General features: G+C 56.6%; 1 protein-coding gene across 2 annotated transcripts; it reads left to right on the top strand.

Moving 5' to 3' along the window:
• Nucleotides 1–1064: 1064 nt before the first annotated feature.
• PALM (paralemmin) lies at nt 1065–27047 on the top strand. Of its 2 annotated transcripts, XM_081093447.1 has the most exons (9): nt 1158–1320; nt 12706–12757; nt 13156–13236; nt 13413–13543; nt 15701–15827; nt 17390–17411; nt 18619–18681; nt 20842–20973; nt 24992–27047. In XM_081093447.1, the coding sequence occupies exons 1-9, from the start codon at nt 1316–1318 to the stop codon at nt 25522–25524; spliced, it is 1146 nt and encodes a 381-aa protein (XP_080949573.1). In that variant the 5' UTR covers nt 1158–1315; the 3' UTR covers nt 25525–27047. The 2 variants fall into 2 exon arrangements, with proteins under 2 accessions (XP_080949572.1, XP_080949573.1); XM_081093446.1 differs by lacking the exon at nt 20842–20973 and having other exon boundaries at nt 1065–1320.
• The last annotated feature ends 11 nt before the right edge of the window (nt 27048–27058 follow it).

The following is a 27058-nucleotide window of genomic DNA, read 5'->3' as shown; positions in this document are numbered from 1 at the left end:
TTGTCCAGACTTCCCCTAGCTCAGCCCTGGCCTCACCCTAAACCTGGACGGCCAGCTGCCCACCCAACGTCACCCTTTGTTGTCCCTCCCAACCCCATCACGTTAACATGTCCCTTCCAGTGGCTCAATCTGGAAATGGGGAGACTCCAATGCCTGTCATCCCACAACCCGTCGGTAGCAATCCTGTCAGCTCTCCCTTCAAGATCCGTCCACAATGCACCTGCCTCTCAATCTTATTCAGCCTGAGGGGGGGTCCCAGTTCAGCCTCTGCCAGGCCTCCAAGCCTCTCCGCTTTGCCCTTGTTAATTCACTCCCCACCTGGCAGCCAGAGGGGCCACCACAAAAATAAATCAGGTTGGTCCCTCTCCTGCTCTAAACTCTGCTGTGGCTCCCTAGTGCCCTCAGGACAAAGCCTGAGCTCTCCTTGCTCCCTCCTCTAACCACCTCACTCATCCTGGCTACAGAGGCCTGCAGTGTGTGCTGTGAGAGCTGAGGCAGATTTAAATCATTTACCCTCCTCCAACTCCAACTCCAGGACCAGCGCCCAGCAAGTGCTCAGAAGCTTAAGGAATTGCTGTGTTATTATCATTCCTCCTCAGCTGGGCCTGGCTTGGTCCCACGGCCCCGCCTTTGCACTTGCAGTGCCCTCTACCTGAACGCTCCTCTTCCAGACCGCCAGGCTGCAGCAGAGGCGGCAGCTCCTCGGAGCGGCCTCCGGACTCCTCCACCCCCCCGCCCCGGGGTCCCACTGGTCTTTTGCCCCCTGCCTCCCCTCCCCCGCTTCCCTTCTGGAACGGGCGCTGGGAGGGACAGGGTTTTGTCCAGGTCAATCTAGGGCTAGCGCACAGACCCAGCCTGGCCGCCAGCACCGAACCCTGGGACAAGGGATGAATGACTCCGGGCGCGGGGTGCGGCGCAGCTCCAGGGAGGTGCCAGGCCAGGCCCACGGCCGGCGGGGAGGCTGCGGGCACAGCCCGCGCGCGGGGATGGGGGCGCTGCGGCAACGCCGGCGGCCGGCAGGAGGCGCAGCGCCGGCCGCGGCGCCCGGAGGTGGGAGGGGACCGAGCGGGGAGGGGAGCGACAGAGAAACGCGGTGGCGGCGGCGACGGCGCGCGCGCTCAGCCCACCCCCCGCGCCCGCCGCCGCCCGGACAATAAACAGCCGCGCGCGGGGCGATGCCGGAGCCGGTGCCTACGCCCCCGCGCCGCGCAGCCCGGGTCGCTTGGCCTTAGCCCACCGCCCTCCTCCCGCCCTGCGCGCCCACCGAGTTCGCCCCGGCTCAGCATCGCCGACCCAATCGGACCTCCGCGGGGAAATGGAGTGAGTAGGCGCGCCCGGGCCGGGGCCGGGGGCTGTGGGCGGGGGCCCAGCAAGGGGCGAGGCCTCTTCTACCGCCCCCCATCGGGAGCGTCGCGGCCCCCGCGTGGAGAGGGGGTGGCGAGGGGCTTCCGGGACCCCCAGCTCAGCTCCGGAAAGACTCGGGCTGGGCTGCGCCGGCCCGGAGACCTCCCCCTACCCCACCCCGGCGGCGCACGGGCTCACAGAGACTCCGGCGTGAGCGGCTGGGGGGCAGCCCAGGACACTGGGAGGGGGAGGCGCGTGTTTCTGTCCGCGCCCGGCCCGCACCCCCTGGGCTAGCCTCGGCCACCTGTGGGCTCCTGAGTGGGCCCCCTGGGGTGATGGAGCGACCCCTCCCCATTGCACAGGTCAGGCCTTGAGCTCACCCTCCCCACCCTCACCCCCTCACTCCCCAGCCTGAGCTCGCTGCTCGCTGCGCCCTGGACGCGCCCACGGGTCAATCCTCCCTCCGTCTGGCTGCCCTCCCCACCGGCCTCGAGTGCTGTCTAGAGCCCCTGTTAAGGCCGGGGCCTGGCGGGGGGGGGGGGGGGGTCGGGAGGGGGGCGGCAGCCAGATGTTGTCCCGAGTTACCACTGGAGGGAGGGGCCTTCTCTCCAGGCTTCCGGTCTGGGGTGTGTGAGACTGGGGGTCCAGGTGCCTTCCGACAGGAGAGCATGGAGTTGATCCCCTCCGGGAAAGTGCCCCCTACATAGGGCCCCAGATGGTGTAGCCAAGAGGGCACTGACCCCTGCCTGCCATGGAATGGGTGGCCTGGGTCTGTGGAGGGTGAGGCGAAGAGTTCCTGGGCCAGGGTTCTTGCACAAGCAGGTGCTGAATGAGTGTGCACGGTCATTTCAGACAGTCCTGCTTTCTGGCGTCGGGGTGGCCCCACGCCCCCACTCCCACAGGTGGGCGCCGGGAGGTTGTAATGTGTGTTGGCCGGGGCAGGGAGTGGGAAGCAGGTGTCTGGGGTCCCGGCAGCCTGCTCACTATGTGTGTGTGGGGGGGCAGCTGTTATCCTGCTCTGGGTCAGGTCCCCATGGGGCAGGGGGCCTGGACTTGTAGGTCTGGCCAGTCCAGCTCCCCTGCCCTTCCCACTGGTGTGTTTTCTGAACATACAACTTTCCCCCAGGGATTCACCCGTGACCCACCACACCCTCAGTGGGGTGGGAGCCCCCGCCTCCTGCCCTCCTCGGAATGTGACACCCAGTGTCCTCTGCTTTTGAAAACCCAGACAAAGACCTAGCTGCTCCCCAACCCGCCCTGGGAGCCCAGCCAGGGGCTCAGGGGAGCCAGGGCCCAGACTTGTCTGCACTACGATCCCCCACTTGTTTACCTGCTCTGCTCCCTGGGACCAAGGGGAGCCTCTAGGCCTCCTGACAGCCGACCCTGGGCCGGGTGTGGCCTTGGGGAGGCGGCTGCCTTGGAGAATGAGAGGTGAGAATCTAGGAAAATGCCCACCCAGAGCAGAGCAATGAGGGATGTTTTGATCGGATCTCATTGTTTCCTTTCCCACCACTCCTTTCTTTCTCAGTGTGGATACTGAGGCCCTGGGGGGGCGAGGGGGGGGGGGCGGGGGGCAGTACTGCCCCGAGGTCACACAGCACAAGTAGGGTGCCCTGTCCTGTACCTTCTTGGTCACAGGTCAGATATGGTGCCATGCCCACCCCCCCATTAGGTGGATCACTGGCTTTTCTGGGTACAGATGTGGGGTGGGACTTGGCATTACCTGGCTCAAATAGGCATGAGAGAAAGCTTGGGTTGACGATGGTGAGGAGAGGCTGCACTGGTGCTGCCCTGACTGGAACACCTGCCCCTTGCTCAATCCTTGCTCATGGTCCTTTCCCATGAGGGCAGAGCAGGCTCCAGGCACAGAGGCAACAGCCCCTAGAACAAGTCACTCACCTCGTTCCGTTTCTGTGGATTTTGCCATCAGAGTCACAGGAGATGGTTGTAAGGCTTGTGGTGGTGCTGGGAACTTTCTTTTAAAAATAAAAATTTAGCCGAAACCGGTTTGGCTCAATGGATAGAGCGTCGGCCTGCAGACTGAGAGGTCCCGGGTTCGATTCCGGTCGGGGGCATGTGCCTGGGTTGCGGGCACATCCCCGATGGGGGATGTGCAGGAGGCAGCTGATCGATGTTTCTCTCTCATCGATGTTTCTAACTCTCTCTATCTCTCTCCCTTCCTCTCTGTGAAAAATCAATAAAATATATTAAAAAAATAAATAAATAAAAATAAAAATAAAAATTTAAAAAGAGAATCTGAAAAGATAAATTTAAGAATTTCACAAAATGTTGTTAAAGGATTAAACACGTTTTCCTTCGTTTAAGAATTTAAGGATTAAACATATATTCATTAGTTTAAGACTTTAAGGATTTATTGAAAAGCAGCAACTGATCACCGCGCTGTCGGGATAGATGGCTGATGCTGCAAAGATGGGACAAGGGTGGGGGTGGCAGAGCAGGGACGCTCTCCTGGTGGGGAGAGCTGGATGCCAGCCCTGCCCTGGGAGGACTTGCGGTGTGGGCCCCCGTGAGGTACTGCTCCTCTAGGAGCCTCAGGGTCTGGCTGGTAAAGTAACGATATTTTAGCTGAGGGCAGCCATTCTCAAATGCCCAAGCTGTGTCCTGGTTGAAGGCAGGGCTCCAGCCCTGGGATAGGAGCTAGAGAGCGGAGCTGGGGCAGGACCTGCCCAGATTTCTTCCCACCCTCAGGCCTGGACATCTTTAAGAAGTCTCTGTTGGGTGCTAACTGGATCCTTAATGTTTTTTTCACACTTGCTAATCTCCCTTTTTAATGAGAGACACAGCCAGTTAAAAGGCAGCAATATCCAGTGATAATTGAATAACAAGCTCTCGTTTTCACTGTGTCTATTTTTCAGTGTTTTTACTCTGTGGCCGAGGCTTCTTGTTTTCCCAGTCTTGGTAACAATGAAATGTTTCCTTCTAAAACCAGGGGGTTCGACTCAAACAGTGAGTGATGTGAAGGGAAGGAACAAGCCGATAATGCTAGAGGTAGAGGCAGGAACATGGGAATGTGGTTCGAGAAGTGCTGGCATCATTTATTTGCTTTAAAATCATTTAGTGAGCACTTGCTCTACACCTGTTCGGAGCGCTCTGTCCCTGTGAATTAATTCTCTTGATCTTTACAGCAGCCCTGTAAGGTGGGGAAACTGAGGCATGGAGAGATGATCTGACATGCTGGAGGCCACAGCTGATAAGGAGGAGGGCTTGGGTTTGCTGGGCTTTCCTCATAGTGGCCAGGGTGGGAAGGGAATCTTTGTACCTTCCTATGTCCCAGGGACTTTGGTCTACAGGGTTCCTAGGTATTCTGGCATCCGCTTTCCAACCTGGTTGGTAGCCTTGGCCCCTGGGGGCATGTGCCCCTGCGGACCGCCCCCCCCCCCGCCCCCCCTGCCCCAGACCTCTTCTGTGACTGCTAATTTGAGAGTAGGGCATGGAAAGGGAGTGTCCTGACTCCTTATGAGAATGGGTATGTCACTCATCCTCCCTGGGCCGCACTTTTCACATTTGGTGAGTGGAGACATGAACCTAGCTAGCCCCCTCCCAGGTGAGGCACAGTTAGGAGAGGAGTCGGTGCCGTATGGACTTGGATCTTGTAATACCAACCCCAAGCGAGATCCACCCTCAAGGGTCTCAGATTTTGATGCTGGGAAATGGGTTGATGCTCGGGAAAAAAAAAAAATCACATTACCTCTTTCCAAGTCTGGGACCCTGCTCCCGTCCGTCCTTCCTCCACCAGGGAAGTGTCTTATCCACGCATTTGAGAAACACTCCCTCCTGACCATCCTAGCCCCATGCTGGGTCAGAAGGCCTCAAAGGACGAGGTGGAGAGTAAGGTTTTTAGTCCTGTCCATCATGGACCTTTTCTGTGAAAGATATTTAAGGGTTGACCCGGTAGACAGAAAGGAGCACCTGGTAGGAAGAGTGGCCTGTGCATTTCTGCTAGAGGCAGGAAAGCACTGGGAGAGGGAGCACTCTGGTTTGCGCTCCTGGGGCTAGGTCCTTACAGACCTCGAGTGCCCAGCTGGGGCCATGGGGAGCCATGGGTGGTGTCTGAGCAGGGGAGCAGTGAGAGCTGATGCCAGGCACCAGAAGAGACTCTTTTAAAAAAAAAAATATATATATATATATAATATATATATATATATAATATATATATATATATTATATATATATATTTTTTATTGAATTCAGAGAGAAAAGGGAGAGGGAGAGAAAGATAGAAACATCAATGAGAGAGAATCACTGACTGGATGCCTCCTGCACCCCCCCCACTGGGGATTGAGCCCACAACCTGGGCATGTGCCCTTGACTGGAATTGAACCTGGATCCCTTCAGTCCTCAGGCCGACACTCTATCCACTGACCCAAACCAGCTAGGGCTAGAAGAGATTCTTGCAGGTGAGGAGCCAGATTGGTGAGGAGCTAGTCAGGGTCTAGCCTAGACGGGGCAGGTGGGGGCAGCTCAGAGACGAGTGCCAAAGTCAGGGGAGCAGGACCCAAAGTCTGGGTGGGCATAGACCTGATTTCAGAGTTTTGTGGTGCCAGAGCCATGCACAGGGCCAGGCTGTCCTGGTCAGAGAGAGATGGCTCAATCCCTGGACGCACAGAGAGGCTGGGAGTTGCCCTGGCCACGCCGCCAAAGGGTCTCTGTGCGGCATCCGATGGCTACGTAGAGGTCTTGAGTCTAACGAGTGTGAAATCGGGCTGGGATGCCTGTCTCCTGCCCACAGGTTTCAAGCAAGAATTCAGGGACAGTCAAAGCCCGTCTCTGGGACAGTATGGATTGGGCTGAAAATTGAGAGGTAGAAACCAAGCCAGGCCTTGTGGTGGGCAGATTAGGTAAGGACCAAAGCGAGGCCAGGCTGCGTGGGGGTCACTGCGTGGACAAGGGTAGTGGTGGGACGGGGCCACGCCTCGGAGCCCGGCTTGGGTGAGCAGAGGGGGTGGGGGTCAGTGATGTGGGGGCCTTGAAGGCTGAGTGAAGGGAAGGGGCTTGGCAGAGGGCTTGCAGGGAATGAAAAGGTGATGTGCTAGTCAGTTTGTGTTCAAATCTTTTTGATCATGGAGAGTCTCAGGGCAGGGCCAGCAGGGCAGGACCCGTGCTCTGACCCTGGCCTGGCTCTTGGTGAGGGGGTCAGCATTTCTGCTCTATAAAGGTATACATTTATTTTTACCAGCTTTATTGAGATATCATTCATACACCACACAATCCACCCACACAGCTGTACAACCATCACCTCTAATTCCAGAACATTCCATCAGCCCTAAAACAGGCCCCATCCCCTTTTGCAGGTACCCCCATCCCCGCCCCTCCCTCCCCACCCCAGCCCCTGGCAACCACTAACCCCACTCTGTCTCTGGAATGTGCCTGTCCTGGACATTTCACATAAATGGAATCACATACTGTGTGGCCTTTTGTGTCTGGCTTCTCTCACTGAGCATCATGTGTTCAAGGTTCATCCACATTGTAGCAAGAATCAGTGCTTCACTTCTTTTCATGGCTGAGTCGTATTCCATTGAATGGATGGACCATATTGTGTTTATCCACTCATCGTTGATGGACGCTTGGGTTGTTTTCTATATTAATTTGTACAGTCACTTCCTAGGTAGTCGGGGCCTGTCCCTTGCTGGATGTGGGCAACCCAGATCCTGTTTTAGATCAATGTGACAGTGTTTCTTTCTTTTCTTTTCTTTTCTTTTCTTTTCTTTCTTTTTCTTTTTTTTAATATATTTTAATTGACTTCAGAGAGGAAGGAAGAGGGAGAGACAGAAACATCCATGAGAGAGAATCATGGTGGATCGGCTGCCTCCTGCACGTCCCCCACTGGGGATCGAGCCCCCAACCCGGGCATGTGCTCTTGTCCGGAGTCGAACCTGGGACCTTTCAGTTCACAGGCTGATGCTCTATCCACTGAGCCAAACCGGCTAGGGCAGCCGTGGGCAAACTACGGCCCGCGGGCCTGATCCGGCCCGTTTGAAATGAATAAAACTAAAAAAAAAAAAAAAGACCATACCCTTTTATGTAATGATGTTTACTTTGAATTTATATTAGTTCACACAAACACTCCATCCATGCTTTTGTTCCGGCCCTCCAATCCAGTTTAAGAACCCATTGTGGCCCTCGAGTCAAAAAGTTTGCCCACCCCTGGGCTAGGGCAACAGTGTTTCTTTCTTTTTTTCTTTTTTAAAATATATTTTATTGATTTCCCACAGAGAGGAAGGGAGAGAGATAGAGAGTTAGAAACATCGATGAGAGAGAAACATCCATCAGCTGCCTCCTGCACATCTCCCACTGGGGATATGCCCGCAACCAAGGCACATGCCCTTGACTGGAATCGAACCCGGGACCCTTCAGTCCGCAGGCCGACGCTCTATCCACTGAGCCAAACCGGTTTCGGCAACAGTGTTTCTTTAAAAGGAAAAAATGGAGGTGGTCATAAGACAGGTGGTCAGTCCAGGGTGTAGCAGGAATGTGAAGAGGGGAGAGGAACCTTTAGGTGGAGCCGCCTCTAAAAATGGAAATACCCTAATTGACTTGCTGGCACAGTGAATATTTATTGAGAACCTGCTGTATCCTGGGTGCTGGGTACATGGCAGCGACAAAAAGAGACAGTTACTGTCCTCGTGAGGAAATAAGAAACACAGTAAGTAAAGGTCCGGGGTGTTGCATGAGGGCGAGAGCTGGCGGGGGCACTGGGGGGTGCAGGGGCTGAAACTTAAGTAGGGAGATCAGAGGAAGCCTAGGTAAGGAGGTGGTGACTGAGGAAAGCCCTATGGCAGCGGTTCTCAACCTGTGGGTCGAGACCCCTTTGGGGGTCGAACGACCCTTTCACAGGGGTCGCCTAAGACCATCGGAAAACACATATATAATTACATATTGTTTTTATGATTAATAACTATGCTTTAATGATGTTCAATTTGTAACAATGAAATTGGGGGTCACCACAACATGAGGAACTGTGTTAAAGGGCCGCGGCATCAGGAAGGTTGAGAACCACTGCCCTATGGGAACTAGTGAGGCCTGCGGATGCACCCGGCAGCGCGGACACAGCCAATGCAAAGCCTTGGGTCGTAACGTGCTTTGTGCTTTGGCCGTCTGAGTGCGGCTGGGGTGGAGTGAGGGGGGGGGGCAGGAACCATGGGTCTTTGGGGTGGGTCTCTGCAGCTGGATCTGCCTTGGCCCCTGGGGAAGGCCTCTGTCTACATTGCCTCCATTCATGCTCCACTGCCCTCCTGTTGAAGGGCCCAGGGCAGGGTCCAGCTCTTCCTGCTCTGCCCCAGGTTAATAGGCAACAGGTTTGCTCCTCTAGGTCTGTGTCCTGCTCTGACCTCAGTCTCCACCATCCGGTGATGTCTCTCTGCCTTGAACCTCCTAGGCAGCTAATGCCTCATGGGCTGTCCACCTCGTTAGTGACAGTCGAGGTCCTGGGAGTCACCGGGGGAGGGGAGGAGAGCCAAGCCAGGAAGGCTTGCTGGAGGAGGAGACTGCACTTGAGCAGAGCTTGGAGGTGGAGGAGGGAAAGGGAGGCGGAGGGAGCTGATGAAGGGTGACGGGGAAGCTGGAGGGCTGGGAAACTGGAGGGCTGGGAGGCGGAGGTGTTCTCAGGGTGACAGAGCTGTGGAGGGTTGGGAGGCAGGAAGGCGCTGGGCAGACAAAGGACCCCCAGGAAGCTGGGAACCAGCGAGTGGCATGGGGACTTCCCCCTCGACATCCCCCTCCTCCAAGGAGGGAAAGGGCCCACTGGGCCACGGGACTCCCTCTCTCACCCCCACCTCCCAGCCCGCGTGACTCGGCCCCACCCTCCCCTCATGGCCAAGGTCGTTGTCAGCTGTTTCCTTTCAATTAACACAGGAATGTTCCAGCGCTGGGCTCCGAGCCTGCCTGGGCCAGGACCCCCTCATTCTGGCTGGAGCTGCCCAGGCGTAGGCTCTTGGAAGAACGAGTGCGATCCCCACACCCGCCTGGGCCCGCCTGTTCTGCCCGCTGGGTGACCTTGGGCCCGTTGCATAACCTCTCTGGTCTTTAAAAAATAAACGCCCGGCAAAGCTGGGGCCTCCGCCGGGCGCGTTGGGTTTGGGCCTCATTAGCTCATCCTCTGGGGCCAGGATTATCTCACGCGCTCACGGCCGACACCCTCTCCTCGTCCTGAGCCGCCCACATTGCCTCTGGAGCCCAGAATTTGCTCCAAGCGCCATAAAAATAATCGCGCAAGGACTGGAGGCTTCGCCGCGCGGAGGGTGGGCGTCCGGGAGCGGGCGTGCCCCTCCACCAGCAGTTGCTAGCGGCGGCCCAGGGCGAAGCGCAGTCAGTGGAGGCGCAGAGCAGCCAGCGACTCCTCCCGCCCCCCCCCCCCCCCCGCGTGAAGCCAGGGGGGCAGCTGCCACGCAGTTCTAAATCCTCCCCTTGTGTTTTAGCCAAAACTGAGCTTCTCCACCCAGCCTGTCAGATCTTTTGTGATCTGGCCTCTGCTTTCCTCACGAGCCCCAGAGCGCATTCCAACCATCCCACTGGCCCACCCCTGCCCTGCCAGACCTGGGGACACCCCCTCCTCCTTGCGCCTGTCCGAGCAGGTCCCACCGCCCCCACTGAGCAGCCTCCTTTCATCCACTGATGACATGGGTCTAAGGGCCATCAGGAGGATGGACACTTAGCATGTGTCATTTACAGACTTCCCTCCTCCCCAGCCTCAGTTTCCCCTCCTGTTAAACGAGGCTGGGACCGGCCTGGAAGGTGGGGAGCGCCCGGGAAGCGGTTCTTATTTATAGCTGTTTCACGAGAGTTCAGCGGCCCTACTGTGCTTTATTGTTCTCATTTATGATGCTGAACGTTATCTTGGCTTAAACTTGGCCACCTCGCGCCAGGGCGGATCCAGAGCCTTCCAGGGTAGGAACCCCTCCCTTGGGCGGGTGCCCCTGGGCCCCAGAGGGGACTCCACCCCCAAGCAGTGGGGGGCGGGGTAGACCCAGTTACCTCCGCCTCCCATCCTTTTTAGGCCCCTGAAGCCCCTGCCCCCAGCACTGGGCTGGGGGCGGGAGATGCGTAGCGGGGCCCACACCCTCGTGCAGGCCTCCGAGTTGCCTTGGGGATGGCGCGGTTGCCAGGGCAACCGCCTTCCGCGGGCCTGCCATCCATCACCAGGAGGCAGAGGCGCCCCCAGGCCTGGGGAGGGGCCATGAGAAGGGTGCACAGCCTGCGCCCCTTGGGCTGTGACAGGGACGGGAATGGGGAGGGATGAGAATTCTCTTGCGGCCCACCTACCCTTCCCCTGCCCTGGCTCGGCCAGCAGGGACAGGCCGCCTAAGGCAGGACACCGCCCGCCTTGTCTGCAGCCCGTGGAGCCGTCCCTATGTCCCTGTGTCCGGTCTGAATGACCACCTGCCCACCATGGTAGAAACATGGCATTACGTGGCTGGTCCCTCTGCCCAGCAGGCCCTGCGCGCACTGGGGTCTCAGCTGCTATATGACCCCTCCCCCGCTCCGCCTCCTTCCTGGAGGGACCCCTGGGGGCTTGATTGGAGCTGGGAAAGGGATGGCCGGCCTGTGTGTGGTCCAGAGCTGGGCAGCTGTGGTTTGAATCCGAGCTGTTCCCCTTCCTAGCTGGGTGACTTTGGGCAAAGAGCTTGCCCTCTCTGGGCTTAGTTCCCAGCCATGGGAAGAGCATACCAGGCAGAGGGAACAACACGTGCAGAGGCCCTGAGGTAGGAATGACCTTGGTGTAGACGAGGCACAGCCAAGAGGTCCTGCTGGCTGGAACAGAGTGAGGAAGGAGAGCAGGGGGTGAGGGCAGGCCAGTGGGTGGGGGTTGGGTTATGCTGGTTTCATCATTTCTCTCCAGGGGTGATGGGCGCCAGGGAGACTTAGAGCAGGAGTGTGACAGGGTCTGATTCTCCTTTTGAGGTGCTGCCTCTGGTTGGGGGGTGGAGAGAGGCTGTCGGGGGGCCAGGGAGCTGGCAGGTAGTGGTCGAGTCCTGGGCTGTGGTGGGAGATGTGGGGTTTGTGAGAAGTGAGGGGATGGGAACACAGGGGTGGCACCCGGCCTCCTCACACAGGGCGATGGGCAGACCCAGAAGCCTAGCTGACCTGGCCCTTCAGGAAGGGCCCGTGAGCTGAGTAGGTGGATCCAGCTTTTCCTGAACTCCATTCAGCCGAAGCAGCTTTCCTGAGAAAGGAGAGAGGGAAGTCGCAGAGGGTGCAGCTAGCGCTGCTGGGGCCCTCGGAGGCGCAGGGGGGGCAGGTGCCACCCGCCAGGAAGGGAAGAGTTGAGTGGGGTCACCTGGCTGGGGCGTGGGAGCCAGATGACTTCAGAGGTCTCAGTGAGGCCAGGAAACTGAAGCTGAGTCGGACAGGCGGCTGGGGCGCTGTGGTCCAGGGTAGATCACCCCAAGGGCACCTGGGCGGGGCCGGGGCGGGGCTTTGGCCCAGGGTGCACCCAGTACACTGTGTGATTTGAGCCTGTTTTCCTGCTGAGCCACAAGGGGAGGGGGCGGCTTAACAGGGAGGATGTAGAGCTGGGTGTCTGCTCCAACTGTCCATGTGGGTAAACTGAGGCCCAGAGGGGCAGATGGTCTTTGGAGACCACAGGGTGGTTCTGGGCTCTGATACAAGGCCAAGGGGTGTTGGGGTGGTGGTAGAACCAAAGAACGGTCTGTCATTTCAGTCCCTGTGAAGATAAGGGGCTTTGGGCAGGGAAGGGGGACAGATCCCACCGCCACCACTGTGCCAGCTGGCCCTGGCCCTGGCTCCGGCCCTGGCCCAGCAAGACTGGGCCTCCTGTCCACGCCTCCCAGAGGGGCCCTGGGATCATTTGGGATTTGGGGCAGAGGCCAGGACCCACCCCACCCCCCCACCCCCCCAGGCCTGGAGAATGCTCCCTAGGCGGGAGGGTGAGCAGGAGCTGTCCTGATCTGTCTCCCCGTCTGGGCAAGGAGGTGAGACAGCTTGTCTTGACACATCCCTCAGCCTTTGATTCCTGGTGGACCCCGATCTGTCCTTTACAGCCCAGCCTCCCCAAACCCTTCCTGGGGCTTTAGACAGAGCCTCACCACCCCCCTCCCCTCTCTTGGTACTGCCCTGAAGGGAAGGCAGGAGGATCTGTGGGGAGAATTAATGAGGTAAAAAGGCTGGATCTGGAGAATGGTGCTGCCTCCGAGGGGGGCAGGTCCCGCTTTACAGAAGGGAGACTCGGGAAGGCCGGCCAAGCCTCTGGCCACCATCACCCTTGGCCACCATCACCCAGCTGGAAGACAGCCCGGGGGTTTGAACCAGATCTGCTGAAAGTAGGGGTGGGGTGGACCTCTGGCTTGACCTTGTCCGTCTACACCCCCCCCCGCCCCCCCGCAGGGTCCTGGCAGGGGAGACCACATTCCAGCAGGAGCGGCTGCAGGCCATTGCAGTGAGTTCTTCCTACCCCTTGGATGGTGTGGCCAGTGGGGGGACCTGGGTCTCATGGGCTCCTCACTCAGCACAGGGACCCTGTGACTCAGTGGTGCCTGCTGGTGCTTCCCCACAGATAAAATCCTCTTTAATCCTTGGAATGTGGAACCTTAGACCACTAGCCCTCTTAGAGCCCCTTAAAGGTGGGGAAACTGAGGCATGGTAGAATCCTGCCCTTATTTATGCCCCGACTGGGGGAATGGGCTGGTCGGGGGGCAGGTCGGAGGCCAGTGGGCCAAGTGGGTGCCATTCACAGAAAAAAGCAGGCTCGCTGTGGCCAGAGCCTTGGGTGGGTGGGTGAGGTCTTCGTGGTGCCCCTGCCTGATCCTGACCCCATCCCGTCCGTCTGTCCATCAGGAGAAACGGAAGAAGCAGGCAGAGATTGAGAACAAGCGGCGGCAGCTGGAGGACGACCGGCGGCAGCTGCAGCATCTGAAGGTACCCGGCGTCGGGCTCCCCCTCCGGAGCCCGGCCTCGGCAGAGGGGCGGGAGGGGGTGGCAGTGCCCAGAGGCCCCGAGTCTCAGTCGGGTATGGGGCTGGGAGAGCAGGAAACCTGAGGTGACCTGATCCAGACTCCGACCCTGATTTTGACCCCGCCTCCTGCTGCCCCCAGTCCAAGGCGTTGCGGGAACGATGGCTGCTGGAGGGGACTCCGTCCTCAGCCTCAGAGGGCGACAGAGACATGAGGAGGCAGATGCAGGAGGATGAGCAGAAGGCCCGGCACCTGGAGGAGTCCATCTCCAGGTGGGTGGGGAGCCACACAGACCCGCACGAAGTCTGGGTGTGGGAACCCCGAGCAGTGGGCCCTGGTGGGCTAGGATGGGGTTTGGCCGCCTTGCTCCGTGTGTGTGTGTGTGTGTGTGTGTGTGTGTGTGTGTGTGTGAGATGGGAGCAGGAAGACCTCCACATGCTGGAAATGGGGGTGCACAGGCTTGGATGCCACAGCTCAGTGCTTTAATGGGGACGTGTAACCGGGCTTAAGGTGGCTGAGGGAGGCAATGTGGGCTTTCGGGAGCATCGGCTGCCCTGCTCGACCCCTCCCTTCTGTTGACACTCCAGCAAAGCAGGTGCAGGAGGTCCGAGGAGTCAGGGCGGATCCCTGAGTCCCTGAGGATGGGAGTTGCCAGCAGTGGCCTCCCCAGGGGCTTCCTGGCGCCAGCCCAGCTGACGAGCTCTTCCCAGCTACGTTCTAATGGAGGCCACAGAGGCACTGGCAGCTGGGCCTGCAGGAAGGCTGGGAGGGGCAGGCTGGGGAAAGTGACCATCCCCCTGGGCTGGGACAAAAGGCCCAGAATTTCCGGGCAGGCGAGAGGCCCAGGCTCAGCTCCAGGGTAGCAGGGTCAGGGTGGAGGGAAATGACAGCCAACATTCCAAATGTCCACTTGGCCAAGGAAAGGCCTGAGAGGCATGAGACCTGCCCAGGCCCCATCGCACACGGGGCCATCGCCCCACAGAAGCTGGCCCTGTGGTGGGGACTTAGAATCCTGTCCTGATGTGTTTGGTTTGGAAGAAAGTGGGCTGGAATTTCCCTCCCTGGCCTCAGTTTCCTGCCTGTGAACAGAGAAGGCAGAAGTCCTTCTGTGCATCTTTTTTTTTTTTTCTTCTTTTTTTAAAAATATATTTTATTGATTTTAGAGAGGAAAGGAGAGGGGGAGAGAGAAACATCAATGATGAGAGAGAATCATTGATTGGCTGCCTCCTGCACGCCCCCCACTGGGGATCAAGCCCGCAACCCAGGCATGTGCCCTTGGCCGGAATCGAACCCAGCACCCCCCAGTCCGCAGGCCGACGCTCTATCCATTGAGCAAAACCAGCTAGGGCTGTGCATCTTAATTCCCCTTTTAAAATATATTTTTATTGATTTCAGAGAGGAAGGGAGAGGGAGAGAGAGATAGAAACATCAATGATGAGAGAGAATCATGGATTGGCTGCCTCCTGCACGCCCCCACTGGGGATTGAGCCCACAACTTGGGCATGTGCCCTGACCAGGAATTGAACCCTGACCTTCTGTTTCATAGGTCAATGCTCAACCACTGAACTATGCCAGCCAGGCTGTGCATCTTAAGTCTAACAGACATTAAGCTGAGGGCTGAGACGGGTCTACGTAGAGACAGTCAGGACTGACCAGACAGAGCACCACTTGCTGGGTGGGGTGGAACGTCAGTGGAAATTACTGGCCGCGAATTACTGGCTGGACAAGGTGAACTTCTTTACATCACACCTTGTTGGGTGCGGCCCTGGGGTAAGGAGGGGCTCGCTTGAACCCTACTGTGAGTTTAGCACATGCTGAGTGCTGTGGAGGGGCCTGGGCTTTCTCCTCAGAGTAGCTCTACCAGCCGAATTTTGCCCATTCGGTGTCCCCTGACTGGACACCTCCTCCAGGAAGCCCTCCAGGCTGACCCAAGCTGTGTCCATCCTGTTGACATGGGCTCATTTTGTTAGAAAGCTGAAGACTCATCCTTGTCTGTCCCTCTGGGTAGGGGCAGCTGGGCAGGATTTAATATACCAGCTTTGTTTTCACAGGTTTATGTTTAGTTATCTTCTGATACTTGGAAAGTGACATGTTTTTTCCAGTTTTCCTGTAGAGATAAAGCTTCCTGTAAAAATAAATGTATTTGAGTGGGGGAAAAAGGAGAGTCAGTTGGAAGCAAATGAAGTCAGCAATGGCATGGGTGGTGAAGGGACCGAGCAGCCTGGGTTCAGGTTCCAGTTCTGCTACTTGCTGGCTACGTGCAGTCTTCACTCTGCCTCAGTTTCCCCAATCACGAGGGGAAGTGACAGGAATACCTCACAAAGTGTTAGGAAACATCAAAGTCAAGGGGTCCCCAATGGAAAGTGCCCAGAATGGTGCAGGGCGTGCAGAAGGGCCTGGTTAGGGCTGTCACTGCGCCCTCTCCCCAGGCTGGAGCAGGAGATTGAGGTGCTGGAGAACACAGACACACGGCCAGCCGTCGCCAAGGAGAACGTGGCCGCCCCCAGCCCAGCCAAACAGACCCAGAAGGCAGAAGTGGTACTGAATTCTCAGCAGGTAAGGAGGTCCCAAGGGCCCCACCCCTGCCGGCCCCAGAGTGAAACCCCACCCCTGCTGGGGCCAGATTCAGCGCTTGCATTCACACCTCATGTCCTGGCCAGTTTGGCTCAGCGGATATGGTGTCGGCCTGTGGACCGAAGGGTCCTGGGTTCGATACTCGTCAAGGGCAAGTACCTCGGTTGCTCCTCCCTGGCCTGGCCCTCGTCGGGCCATGTGCAGGAGGCAACCAATCGACGTGTTTCTCTCACATGGATATGTCTCTCTGTCTTTCCCTCTCTCTTCCACCCTCTAAAAATCAACGGAAAAAGATCCTCGGGTGAGGATTAAAAACAACAACAACCACAAACAAATCTCGGCCTGCCACTTCCCAGCCATGGGACCTGGGGCACCTGGCTTCGCCTCTCTGGGCCTCAGTTTCCCCAGCCATAAGAGCGCCCACGTGCTGGGATGTCACGAGGGTTAAATGACTCCATGGACGACCAGCACTTCATACAAGACCTGACACTGAAGGAGCTTTCCACGACTGCCACCCCCTTCTCGTCTTTGTCATTACTTTTACTGAGCACTGGGCGTGCTTGGTCCATTTGACGGAAGACAAAAACGGAGGCCCAGAGAGATAGAGAGAGGGGTTCAAGGCCATGCAGTGAAGTGTGGTCTTTGTTGGACTCAGCTATTGATTTTAGGGCCTGATGTCTATAGCAGGTTCTATTGATCCCAGACCCTGGCACAATGGGCCCCAAGCTTGTGGTCACCACAGTACATTCACGCAAATCCAGGAGCCTCCCGACCACACTTGTGCTTAGGACTCCAGGGGCCTATGGGACCCGCTTCCTTTCCCTCTACCAATACTTGCCACCCCCATCCCAGATGCCCAAGGAGGCATCTGATTCATGGGAGGGCTGGGCAAGCTTCTGGGAAGGACGTGGGTTTTGAAGGTTGAGTAGGAGTTCTCCAGGTGCAGACTCAAGATGAGAGAGGGCTTTCAGTGAGACTGATTGAGTGTAGATTGTTGGCATGGTCCCTGCCTTCATGATGTCCATATTCTGGGGGGAGCGGGGAGGGCAGAGACAGAAACACTGGCTGAAAAAAGAAAAAAAGGAAACACTGGCTGAACAGATAATATGCAGTAGTAACAACTTGAGAGATTGCAGTGTGTTTGGGGGGCTGCCTTTGGGTTGGGTGGTCAGGGGGCTGGGAGAGGAGCCAGACAAGAGAAATCCAGGGAACAGCCTTGCTAGGTAGAGGGACACACAGAGGCCCTCCCTGGAACAGGGATGTGTTCAAGGAACAGTGAGGGGGCCAGGAAGCCAGCGGAGAGGGAGGAAGGAGAGGCTGGTGGGCACGGGTCTGCTTACGCAGAGCCCAGGGATTGCCCAAAAGGATTCTGGGGCACCAGGAGCCACTGATGCTGCTGAGCCGGGCAGGGACACCTGGCTGTCACGGCTAGGGGTGGGGTCACGGCTGAGTCAGACCTTCCCAGGCTCCTACCCCCATGGGTGGGGCCCTGGTTGATGGGAGGGGGACATGGGCACCACTAACCCCTCTGTTCTTTCTTACAGACCCCAGTGGGCACACCCAAAGGTATGCTTTTGGAAGGGACTGGCTGGGCCTCAGCGCACTCGGTGCCCAGAGTGGGGATGGTGTTCGTGGGGAGAGTGCCTTGTTGCTAATAAGTAACAATAATGGCAACAGGACTGTTATTGTTACTCTTCCCAAGGAGCCCGACTTGGAGCCCGGCCCCAAGACCTCATCATCATTGTATTTAGTTTTCACAACATCCCTGGGGTGGGGTTGCTGCAGTACTGCCCACACGCACCCCGCCATAGACGAGGAAACCGAGCCTTGCAGGGGTGTGACTGGGTGAGGCCTTAGCCTTGGAGTTGAGGCTCTGGGTCCGTCCTGCCCACTTGAGGGTGCCTGGCCTTGGCTGACCCTCCCTGTCCACTTGCTCTGAGCTCCTGGGCAGGTGGTGTGTGTGTGTGTGGGGGGGGGGGGGTGCCTTGGGTTTCACATCTATAAAACTGGGTCTGTGGGGATGAGAGTTCAGAGGGGCTGGTGGGGAGAACGAGGTCCCCACTGTCCTGGAGATCAGGCACCATTTAAAAGAACAAGAGTCCAGGAAACAGATTTAAAAAAAAAAGAAAACCAACCAAAATTTGAACTCTGGGACCCATTTTATTCCCCCCCAAATTATTAGAGGTATAATATACACATTTGCAAATATTTCACATGTATATAGGACATTTAAATGTATATGCTTAGGTATAAATATAATCGTTAATTAAATATATTCATTATATTAAAATTATTTAATATAAATTATATTTTTAAAATATACCTTAAACTTGTCTACTTTCCAATGGGGTGTATGGAAGGAGAGTCACCAGCTAGAAATGAAGGTGGTGGCCAGAAGCGTCTTGGCCTGATTTCTTTTGTGTTAATTATTCATAAGGAGAGTCTCCTTGTCTTACTGGGGAATTAAAAATTTATAATTGAAAAAAATCTACGCAGGCTTCTCAGGGATTTTGTGAAAATCACTTGGGCCGAGAGACAGGAAATGGACTGTGGGCCCATGTGTGTTCTGTGAGGGGAGGGGTTCCATGTGTGTCTGGGAGATGGGGGCATGTGCATGCTAGGGGAGGGGCCACGTGTCTGGGCAAGTGTGCCTACAGGTGTCCATGTGATGGGGGACATCTAGATGTCTGGGTGGTTGTCCTGGTGTCTGGGGATTCTGTCTCATCATCTCTCCTCTGACCCTCATCTCTCTCTTCACTCTTTGCTCCCGAAGCAGCGAAGCCAGCCTCCAACACCCCCGTGAGGACGGTGGAAGGCTCCCCCATGATGAAGGCAGGTAGGTCAGCCCCCAGCCTCGGCCCCCATGTCCAGCTGCTGTCCTGGGCCAAGTGTCGGTCCTGGGGAGCCTGTGGTAATGGGGGTGGTGTCCGGACCAAGGCTGTAGCTCCAAGCCTGGGGTAGGGCCTGGCCGATGCCTCTGCTTTGGCTCCTTGGTCACACGCCGGTCCAACTTCCCCAAGAAGATGGGCCCCCTTGCATGGCTGCTCTAACCCATCACTTTCTCACAGCTTCCATCCCCTTAACCACGCCACTCGCTCCCGGAGCCCCGAGGGGGTGGCGCACATGTTCAAACACACGCGCACACTGTAAATCCTCCTCCTCTACACGCGGGCTGCCTCAGGAGGGGGCGTGAGTGCCCTGTCCCTGGCGGTGACCAAGCTGGGCCTCAGGCATTCCTTCTAGGAAGCAGGAAGAGACAGGGTTAGTGCTAAGCATTCTACGAGGTCAGGTTCAAATCCCTGCTCTGCCCCCAACACCTGGCACCTGAGTCTCCAGCTGCGGGAGGGGTGGAACTGCAGTGACCTCACACCTGAGGCCTCGCAGAGAGCCATAAAAGTCACAGAACCTTCCTGCTACTCCTGCTGTTATTGAGGCGAGGAGCGGGTGAAGACCCTCTTAGGGGCAGGGTGGCTGGGATGTGACAGCACTCGGGAGGCAACGGCAGCAGAGAGGCCCAGGGTCTCCGAGTTCTGCCCCAGCGGGCAGGAGGCAGGGGTACTATTTCCAGAGAAGAAGGGGGGCCTCTTCAGGGCTCCTGTGCCAGTTAGACCACCCCCGAGGCCAGCACTTGTCCCCTCAGTTGGCAACCTCGTGCAGTGTACGTCCCGTCCAACTCTGTGTCTGCAGATGGGGGTGTTAGGCTGTGTAGGGACATGAGATTAAATAACATTGAGTCATTCTTTCAACAAGTGCTTATTGAGCCCCTGCTGAGTGACACAGCTTGGGGGAGCTGGTATTCTGATGGGCCCACAGCCCATAAAATTAACTTACGGAGAAAACAAGGCAGACCCTGAGGAGTTGAAGGGGGGACAATTTTAATAAGGGGGTTCAGGAGAGGCCAAAGTTAGGAGGTGACATTCGAGCAAGGACCCAAAAGAAGTGAGGGAGCAAGGCGTGCAGACATCGGCGCTAAATGGGGTCCAGGTGGAGGGCACGGCGCATGCAAAGGCCCTGAGACGGGTATGCTGTGTTGTGGCAGTAGAATAAGTGAGGGAGAGGGACGCACTGGAGTCATGGTCTTGCAGGGTCCCCTAGGCATGGGAGCCAGGGAGGGCCTGGGCCGAGCAGGGATGTGCTCACTGGCGTCCTCTGGTGGCTGAGGGAAAACAAGCAGTGGGAGGCCAGGGCCAATCCTGACGCGAGTTCTCACAGGTGCCCTCTAGCGGCTTTAGGGAGAACAGACCGTGGGCTGCAGACGGGGTGAGAAGTGTACTGGGTTCAGGGTGTTCTGATGGACAGAGTAGAGGGTGAGAGAGGGAGAGGTGGGAGCTGCTCTTACTGGGGCCGCAAGACCCAGGAGGGGCAGATTGGGAGGGGCTCTTGGACGTGGTGATGTGGGGGTTCCCATGGTAGGGTGGAGGGAGGCAGTGTGATACTGGGATTTGGGGTGGGGTCCTTGGGGGTCAGTGCCAGGACTCAGTCTCCCCGTGTAGTGTTGTGGTAATGATTTCTACAGAACGTGGATGAGAGGCTGGGCATGGAATAGTGGCCCTAAGGGGTAATGACAGTCACTTGTTTTGAGAGGAAATTATCCATTCTTCATAGAGGTAGATGAGGACAGACTCCATAGTCGACTAAAAAGAGGTGTGGACAGATAATGCGGGCGTCTGGCCTGTTAACCCAAGTTCTGATGGTAGCTGTGACCATGGGCAAGGCAGCCCTCCTTCTACACACTCTCTCTCGGAGCAAGTGGGATAGTGTAAGGCTTCCCACATAGGGTGGGTGGTGAGGATGGGCCTCGTGTGGAGCAGAGGAATACAGACCTGCGGCCAGGGCACTGGGGAGCCACAGAAGGATGTTGAGCTGGGGAGGTCTGCGCTTAAGGTGTCCCCGCTGCTTGGCTCTGTGCTGCCAGCTCCCCTCCCTGGCTTGGCTGCAGCCCAGCGGGGGGCACTTGGGCGGGCGGCCATGGCGTAACCCGTGCCTCTCGTGCCAGCCATGTACTCGGTTGAGATCACGGTGGAGAAGGACAAGGTGACCGGGGAGACCCGGGTGCTGTCCAGCACCACCTTGCTCCCTCGGGAGCCGCTCCTTCAGGGCGTCAAGGTCTACGAGGACGAGACCAAAGGTACGAGACCCCCACTCCCTGCCCCAAAACCCCTCTCACTGCCTGAGCCAGATCCTGACCCCCATCTGACCTGACAGGGATCCCTTTCAGGGACAGGGCCTCAGCCCGCTCCGTTGCTTAGAGCTTGAACCCGTGGCCCAGTCCTTCTTACATTCCAGGCACTTGCCTTGAAGGCTGGCTAAGCTCCAGGTGCCAGACGGGGCCGGGAAGCAAATCCCCAGTGGGACTCCCTGGTCAGTGAGCCAAGCCCTTCTTCAACCCTGAGCTCACAAATAACTTGTTGAAATAATTACTGTTGTGATAGAGGCTACAAAAAGTCCCGAAGATAGAGGGGGCCACGAGCTGGTCAGGCAGGAGGGGGCTAGGGAAGGATCCTCAGGGGAGGTAAACAGGAGCTTATTGGATGACAGCACCGTGTAGGGGAACAGTGCACCTGTCAGAGGCCACAGCACGTGCAAAGGCCCTGAGGTGGGATGGAGTTTGCGGGACTGGAGGAACTGAGAAGAGCCTGTGGACTGATACAGAGTGGAGGGAGGAAACTAGAGAACTTGGGGAGGGGTGAGCAGGCAATGATATCTGATTTGTTTTCTAGGGTTCCCCCTGGTGACTGGGAGGGGAACAGGCTGTGGGAGACACCCAACTAGGAAGACTGGAATACAGAGGAGCAAGGGAGCTGGGGCAAAAGGCCTAAGTCTGTGTGTGTGTGTGCGTGTGTGTGTGAATATAATTCATATACCATCAAATTCACTCTTATTTAAATAAGAAACATGTTTATTTAAACTGTACACTCCATCAGTATTTACAGAGCAGTTTCTTTTTTAAAAAATGTATATTTTATTGACTTCAGAGAGAGGAAGAGAGAAGGGGGGGGGGGAGAGAGAGAGAGAGAGAGAGAGAGAGAGAGAGAGAGAGAGAAATATCAATGATGAGAGAGAATCATTGATCAGCTGCCTCTTGCACACCCGCTTCTGGGGATTGATCCCTGCAACCCAGGCATGTGCCCTTACTGGGAATTGAACCGCAGCCTCCTGGTTCATAGATTGATGCTCAACCAGTAAGCCACCCTGGTCAGGCCATGAACATCTTTGTTCACTTTTGGCGTGAGCGGTAGGATATACTTAAAGGACCCTGGGGAGGGGGAGTTCTGGCAACATTTTTGTGATACTAGTAAAAGAAAATAAATCCACTTTAGTAAACAAAATACGTTTTAAGAAGACATGTTAAAAGGTACATTAAAAAATCAAGCAGCGTTCGCTTCGGCAGCACATATACTAAAAAAAAAATTTTTTAAATTGGACCGATACAGAGAAAATTATGGCCCCTGTGCAAGGATGACACACAAATTTGTGAAGCATTCCATATTTTATATATATATATATATATATATATATATATATATATATATCAAGGCAAACATTAGCTTTCTTGATGGAATGGAGTTCACAGGACCAGTCCCCCGAGTCAAGTATAAGGTGAATACAATTCAGCTCTAGAGTCCATTAGCACATCCACAACATTTCTCTTGTAAGGAAATGATAGAAGGTGCTCAGTGCACAATTCTGTGGGTTTGGGTGTGTTCACCACGTGGTACACCCTCACTAGCTACTTCCAGAACATTTTTGTTCCCCAAATAAAATCCCATCGTTCCCCGCCCCCCCCCCCCCCCCCCAGCCCTTAACGACACTGACCCGCTTCCTGTCCTGGACATTTCACACAAATGGGATCGCACGCTGCGTGGCTGCTCTTACCGAGCGTCATGTGTTTAGGGTCCATCCATGTTCACATCTTATGATTGAATTGTAGTCCGTTGTTTGCATGGACCACATTATGTTTATCCCGCCATCTGTTGATGGACATTTAGGTTGTTTCCACCCTATGGTTTTATAAGTTTGTGTGAGTGAATGTTCCATTTTTCTTGGGCAAATACCTAGGAGTGGAATTGCTGGGTCATATGGGGACTCTTTAACCGCATGAGGAATTGCCGGGGTGTTTTCCACAGTGGCTGTACCATGTTATTTTCCCACCAGCAGTGCATGAGGGGTCCAATTTCTCCGCATCCTTGACATGTTAATGTGGGGTTTTTTCTTTGTTAGTATAGCCATCCTGTTGGATGTGAAGTGACATTCCACTGTGGTTTTGATTTCCAAAGCCTCATGTTCTTAGTTGTTATTTGAGTCTCCGGGGTGCCCAGAATGCTATTATGGGGGTCCTGCTGTAGCCCAGCTCTGCTGTGCTTTAGCATCGGTCGCCACCCGGTGGTCCGTGAGGTCCGAAAGGTTGGCGACCACTGCTTTAGAGCATAGACCCAGGTAGGATTCTGGTCCAGTTCTCATCAGCTGTGTGGTCTTGGCAGAAATGACCGCATGAGGCTGAGTGGCAGAGATTTCTGTGCTGGCAAAAGGTCCTCACCATGGCCCCTCTGCCCAGCCTGGCCCCGCCCCTGGGGAGTCAGGACCCTCCAGACTGGACTCTGGTTGCTTAGCAATGGGAAGGTGATCCACTTCCATGGCAGCTGAGGGCTCCGATTCCTATCTTGGGGCAATGGCCATTGGGAAATACTCAGCTTGATTCTGTATTACCTGGCCATATCCATCCTCTGGGCCTCCAGCTCAAAGTCACTTTGAGGCCTTGAAGCGTGGACCCCGCCCCCCCCCCCCCCCCCCCTCTGGAAACTGAAAGGTGAGAGCACTTTCCTTCTGGCCAGAAGCCAGAAATCGGAGCCCTGACCCTTGGCCAGGGAGGAGTGAGTCCTCAGGCTCTGTAAGCCCCTCCCTCTGCCCCAGGCAGCCAGGCAGCTGTGCTTCTAGGGCTGTGATCTGGGGCTGGCGTCAAACTGTGGCCAGACTCCTCTTGGTGCTGAAACCCCATCCTTAGAGACTGCAACACAGCTCAGAAAGCGACAGATCAGAGAGACACGGAGCAGGACGGTTGGAGAGATTTTGAAAATGCTTTTAACAGATTGATTACGAGGCGTTGGGGGAGAAAGATTGACTGCGGGAATAAAACTCCGCCCCATGGAGAATGAATGTTCTTGTCAAACACAGGTAAAGCATTTTCAGAAAGTGGCCTGTTCTGAACTGCAGAGGTGTCGGTACTATCTTATGCTCCGTATCCCCAGACCACAGTCCCTCACTCCCCAATGTTTATAATCTCTTTTGTAATAAATCGTGGCTTAGAGAGACAGTCAGTCAAAATGGAAGTTATAAAGATATTTAAACTTGAAAAAGGACAAAGTAATTTAATACATGGGCTGCAGCCAAAGCTGAACTCAGAGGAGAGGTATATAGCCTTTGGGCATTTACCGGAAAACAAGAAAGACTGGGTGAATGAACTAAAATTAATTCAGGATCAACCACATAAACCAGAGGAAGGAAGAAAGGATCCCTGCAACTCCTCAGGGCCAGGAAACAGACCTGGACCAGGGTCAGGGTCCACCTAAACAGCTATGTAGCCTCCTGCTAATTACTTCCCTTCTCTGAACTTCTGTTTCTACCATCTTTTCAGTAGAAAACAAAACAAAACAAAAAACAGAAGCACAAATAGTTTAAAATGCAAGACAATAACATCCCAATTCATTGAATTCCAGTCTTTCTTTGTTTATAACAAGTGCTTTTGTGCCCAGGAATTTTCCTGTGTACTCCAGTTTGGCTGTGCCCACAGATCCCAACAGGGAGCTTAGATGTCCGTCTAATTTGGTTTATGGTTTTCTCTTTTAAAAATATATATTTTTATGATTTCAGAGAGGACGGGAGAGGGAGAGAGAGATAGAAACATCAGTGATGAGAGAGAATCATTGATCAGCTGCCTCCTGCACGCCCCCTACTGGAGATTGAGCCTGCAACTTGGGCATGTGCCCTGACAGGAATCGAACTGTGACCTCCTGGTTCAGAGGTCAATGCCCAACCACTGAGCCACACTGGCCGGGCTATGATTTTCTCTTTAGCCTGGAGTGTGGCTCGCAGACCTGCCAGGCCTTCCCTCCGGTCTCAGGTCTCACTCTCTCTCTTCACCCCGCCAGTGGTCCATGCCGTGGACGGCACCGCGGTGAACGGGATCCAGCCACTGAGCTCCTCCGAGGTGGACGATCTCATCCACAAGGCAGATGAAGTCACGCTGAGTGAGGCAGGGCCCGTGGCTGGGGCAGCAGAGACCGGGGAAGCGTCGGAGGAGGCCGTCCGGACCACCACACCCTCCAGGCGGGAGATCACCGGAGTCCAGGCGCAGCCTGGCGAGGCCACGTCCGGCCCACCGGGCATCCAGCCTGGCCAGGAGCCCCCGGTCACCATGATCTTCATGGGGTACCAGAATGTGGAGGATGAGGCAGAAAGCCAGAAAGTGCTGGGGCTGCAGGACACCATCACGGCGGAGCTGGTGGTCATCGAGGACGAGGCCGAGCCCAAGGAGGCCGCCCCACCCAACGGCAGTGCGGCCGAGCCCCCGACCACTGCAGGCTCCCGGGAGGAGAACCAGGTGGGGCCCGAGGCCCCTGCCAGCGACACCCAGGACCTTGACATGAAGAAGCAGCGTTGTAAATGCTGCTCCATCATGTGAGCCGCAGGCCCCAGACCCCGGCCCCACCCTTCACACCACAGAGACCCACAGCCCGGCCCCGGGGCCTGCCCACCCTCCACCCACAGTCATGGACCCCAGGACATGCTATGTTGTCACATCTTCCTTCTGAGAACAGGAAAGAGAGGGTCAGGGGTCCCGTGCCCATTCCCACCCCGACACACCCGAAACCACTGAGCTGTGTGCCTGGTAGGACAGAGACACGGACAGACCCACTTCTCCCAAAACGAGGGTCCCCCACGTGTCACGGCAGCTCCACAGACGGGCTTTTGCCCACAGCGTTCCTGGCTGGTGGGACCCAGGCCTCTGCCGCCCCAGGCAAGCCCGCTACCCTCCGGGCCCCCTGCCTGTGCCTTTCTGCTGCCTCCGGTGAGGTCTCCGAGGGGACATCGCAGAGAGGGGTGGAGAGCCAGGGGTCCTGGGCGCCTTTTCTGTCCCCACTCAGCCCCTGGAAGCGAGGTTCCCCGGCAAAGGCACCGGTGTCGGGATCTTGGGCAGTTGGGGTGAGGCTGTGCCTCATGGGGGAGCCTCAGTCGGAGGCCAGGCTCCGGTTCTTAGAATAAAGCGGGGGCCCCTCCGGAACCCCAGCCCAATGTGCCCTTCCCTTGATGCTCTCCATGGGCGTGACCAGTGCACGATGGGGCCTGGGAAGGGGGAGCCCAGAGGACGCACACCCCACCTGTGCTGTCTTCTGGATGGGGCCGGTGAGGGTCTTCGAGTTGCACCCTGCACAGGGCAGGGCCATGCGAGCCACTTCTTGTCCTGAGCTCCCACCCTCACTGGGCCCTCCTTCCTCCTGGTGCTAATTTGAGGACCCTGGGGGGCTGCCCCAGCCCATTCTCCAGCCTACTTGGGCCAGAGTCCTGGGTCTCCCTAACCATACCCCAGAGATCAGGCCGACTGCCGGCTCTGCTAGGCTTGGCACATTCTGGGCAGCGGAGGGGCCCACAGCCTGGGGCAGGGAGCGTCCCCTGGTTGCAGCAGGAGACCCCCATTGGCTACCCAGCCCAGTGTGAGCCTCCCCCCACCTCGTTGGAAGGGGTGAGGGGTGAGGGACTCGCCTCTGGGTAGCAGACACCCAGGTGTGCACACACCTCTCCCAGGTTGCAGCCACACTCATCCTCAGAGGCACATTCATGCCCACGCTTACGCATCCTCTCCTGTGGAGGCTGTAGGATGACCAGGCCCCATCTTGGGCCCCTCCCCTGGGCCCCCACTCCTGGTGCCCAGGCTGAGGCAGCCCCCTCACCACTGCCTCCGAGGAGCCATGCAAGGGCTGCCTGAAACCAGCCCGGCCTGTCTCAGCTCTGCCCCTTGGGGGTGGGAGGAGAGGCCCTCTCTGAGGCGGCCCCCAGCAGTGGCATGGACCCCCTCCCTCCTCAAGCTGCCGAGTCCTGGAGCCGAGAGCCTGCGCGGAAGTGCCCTTGCTGCCCCCTCTGCTTTCGATGTGTGACAGGCCCGTGTTCCTGACTTTCCCAGAGAAGCAAATAAACCCCGTGAACGCCCTGGGTCCTGG

The sequence above is a fragment of the Myotis nattereri genome (genome assembly GCF_964212035.1).
Source record: "Myotis nattereri genome assembly, chromosome: 5".
Lineage (NCBI taxonomy): Eukaryota > Metazoa > Chordata > Mammalia > Chiroptera > Vespertilionidae > Myotis > Myotis nattereri.
This window is presented reverse-complemented; position numbering and strand designations above follow the sequence as displayed.

What these genes read in the sequence shown, in the direction of transcription:
- PALM (XM_081093447.1), top strand. An exon ending in GGCAGCTGCAGCATCTGAAG is followed by an intron (nt 13,237 to 13,412) that starts GTACCCGGCGTC and finishes TGCTGCCCCCAG; the next exon opens with TCCAAGGCGTTGCGGGAACG. An exon ending in TGGTACTGAATTCTCAGCAG is followed by an intron (nt 15,828 to 17,389) that starts GTAAGGAGGTCC and finishes TCTTTCTTACAG; the next exon opens with ACCCCAGTGGGCACACCCAA.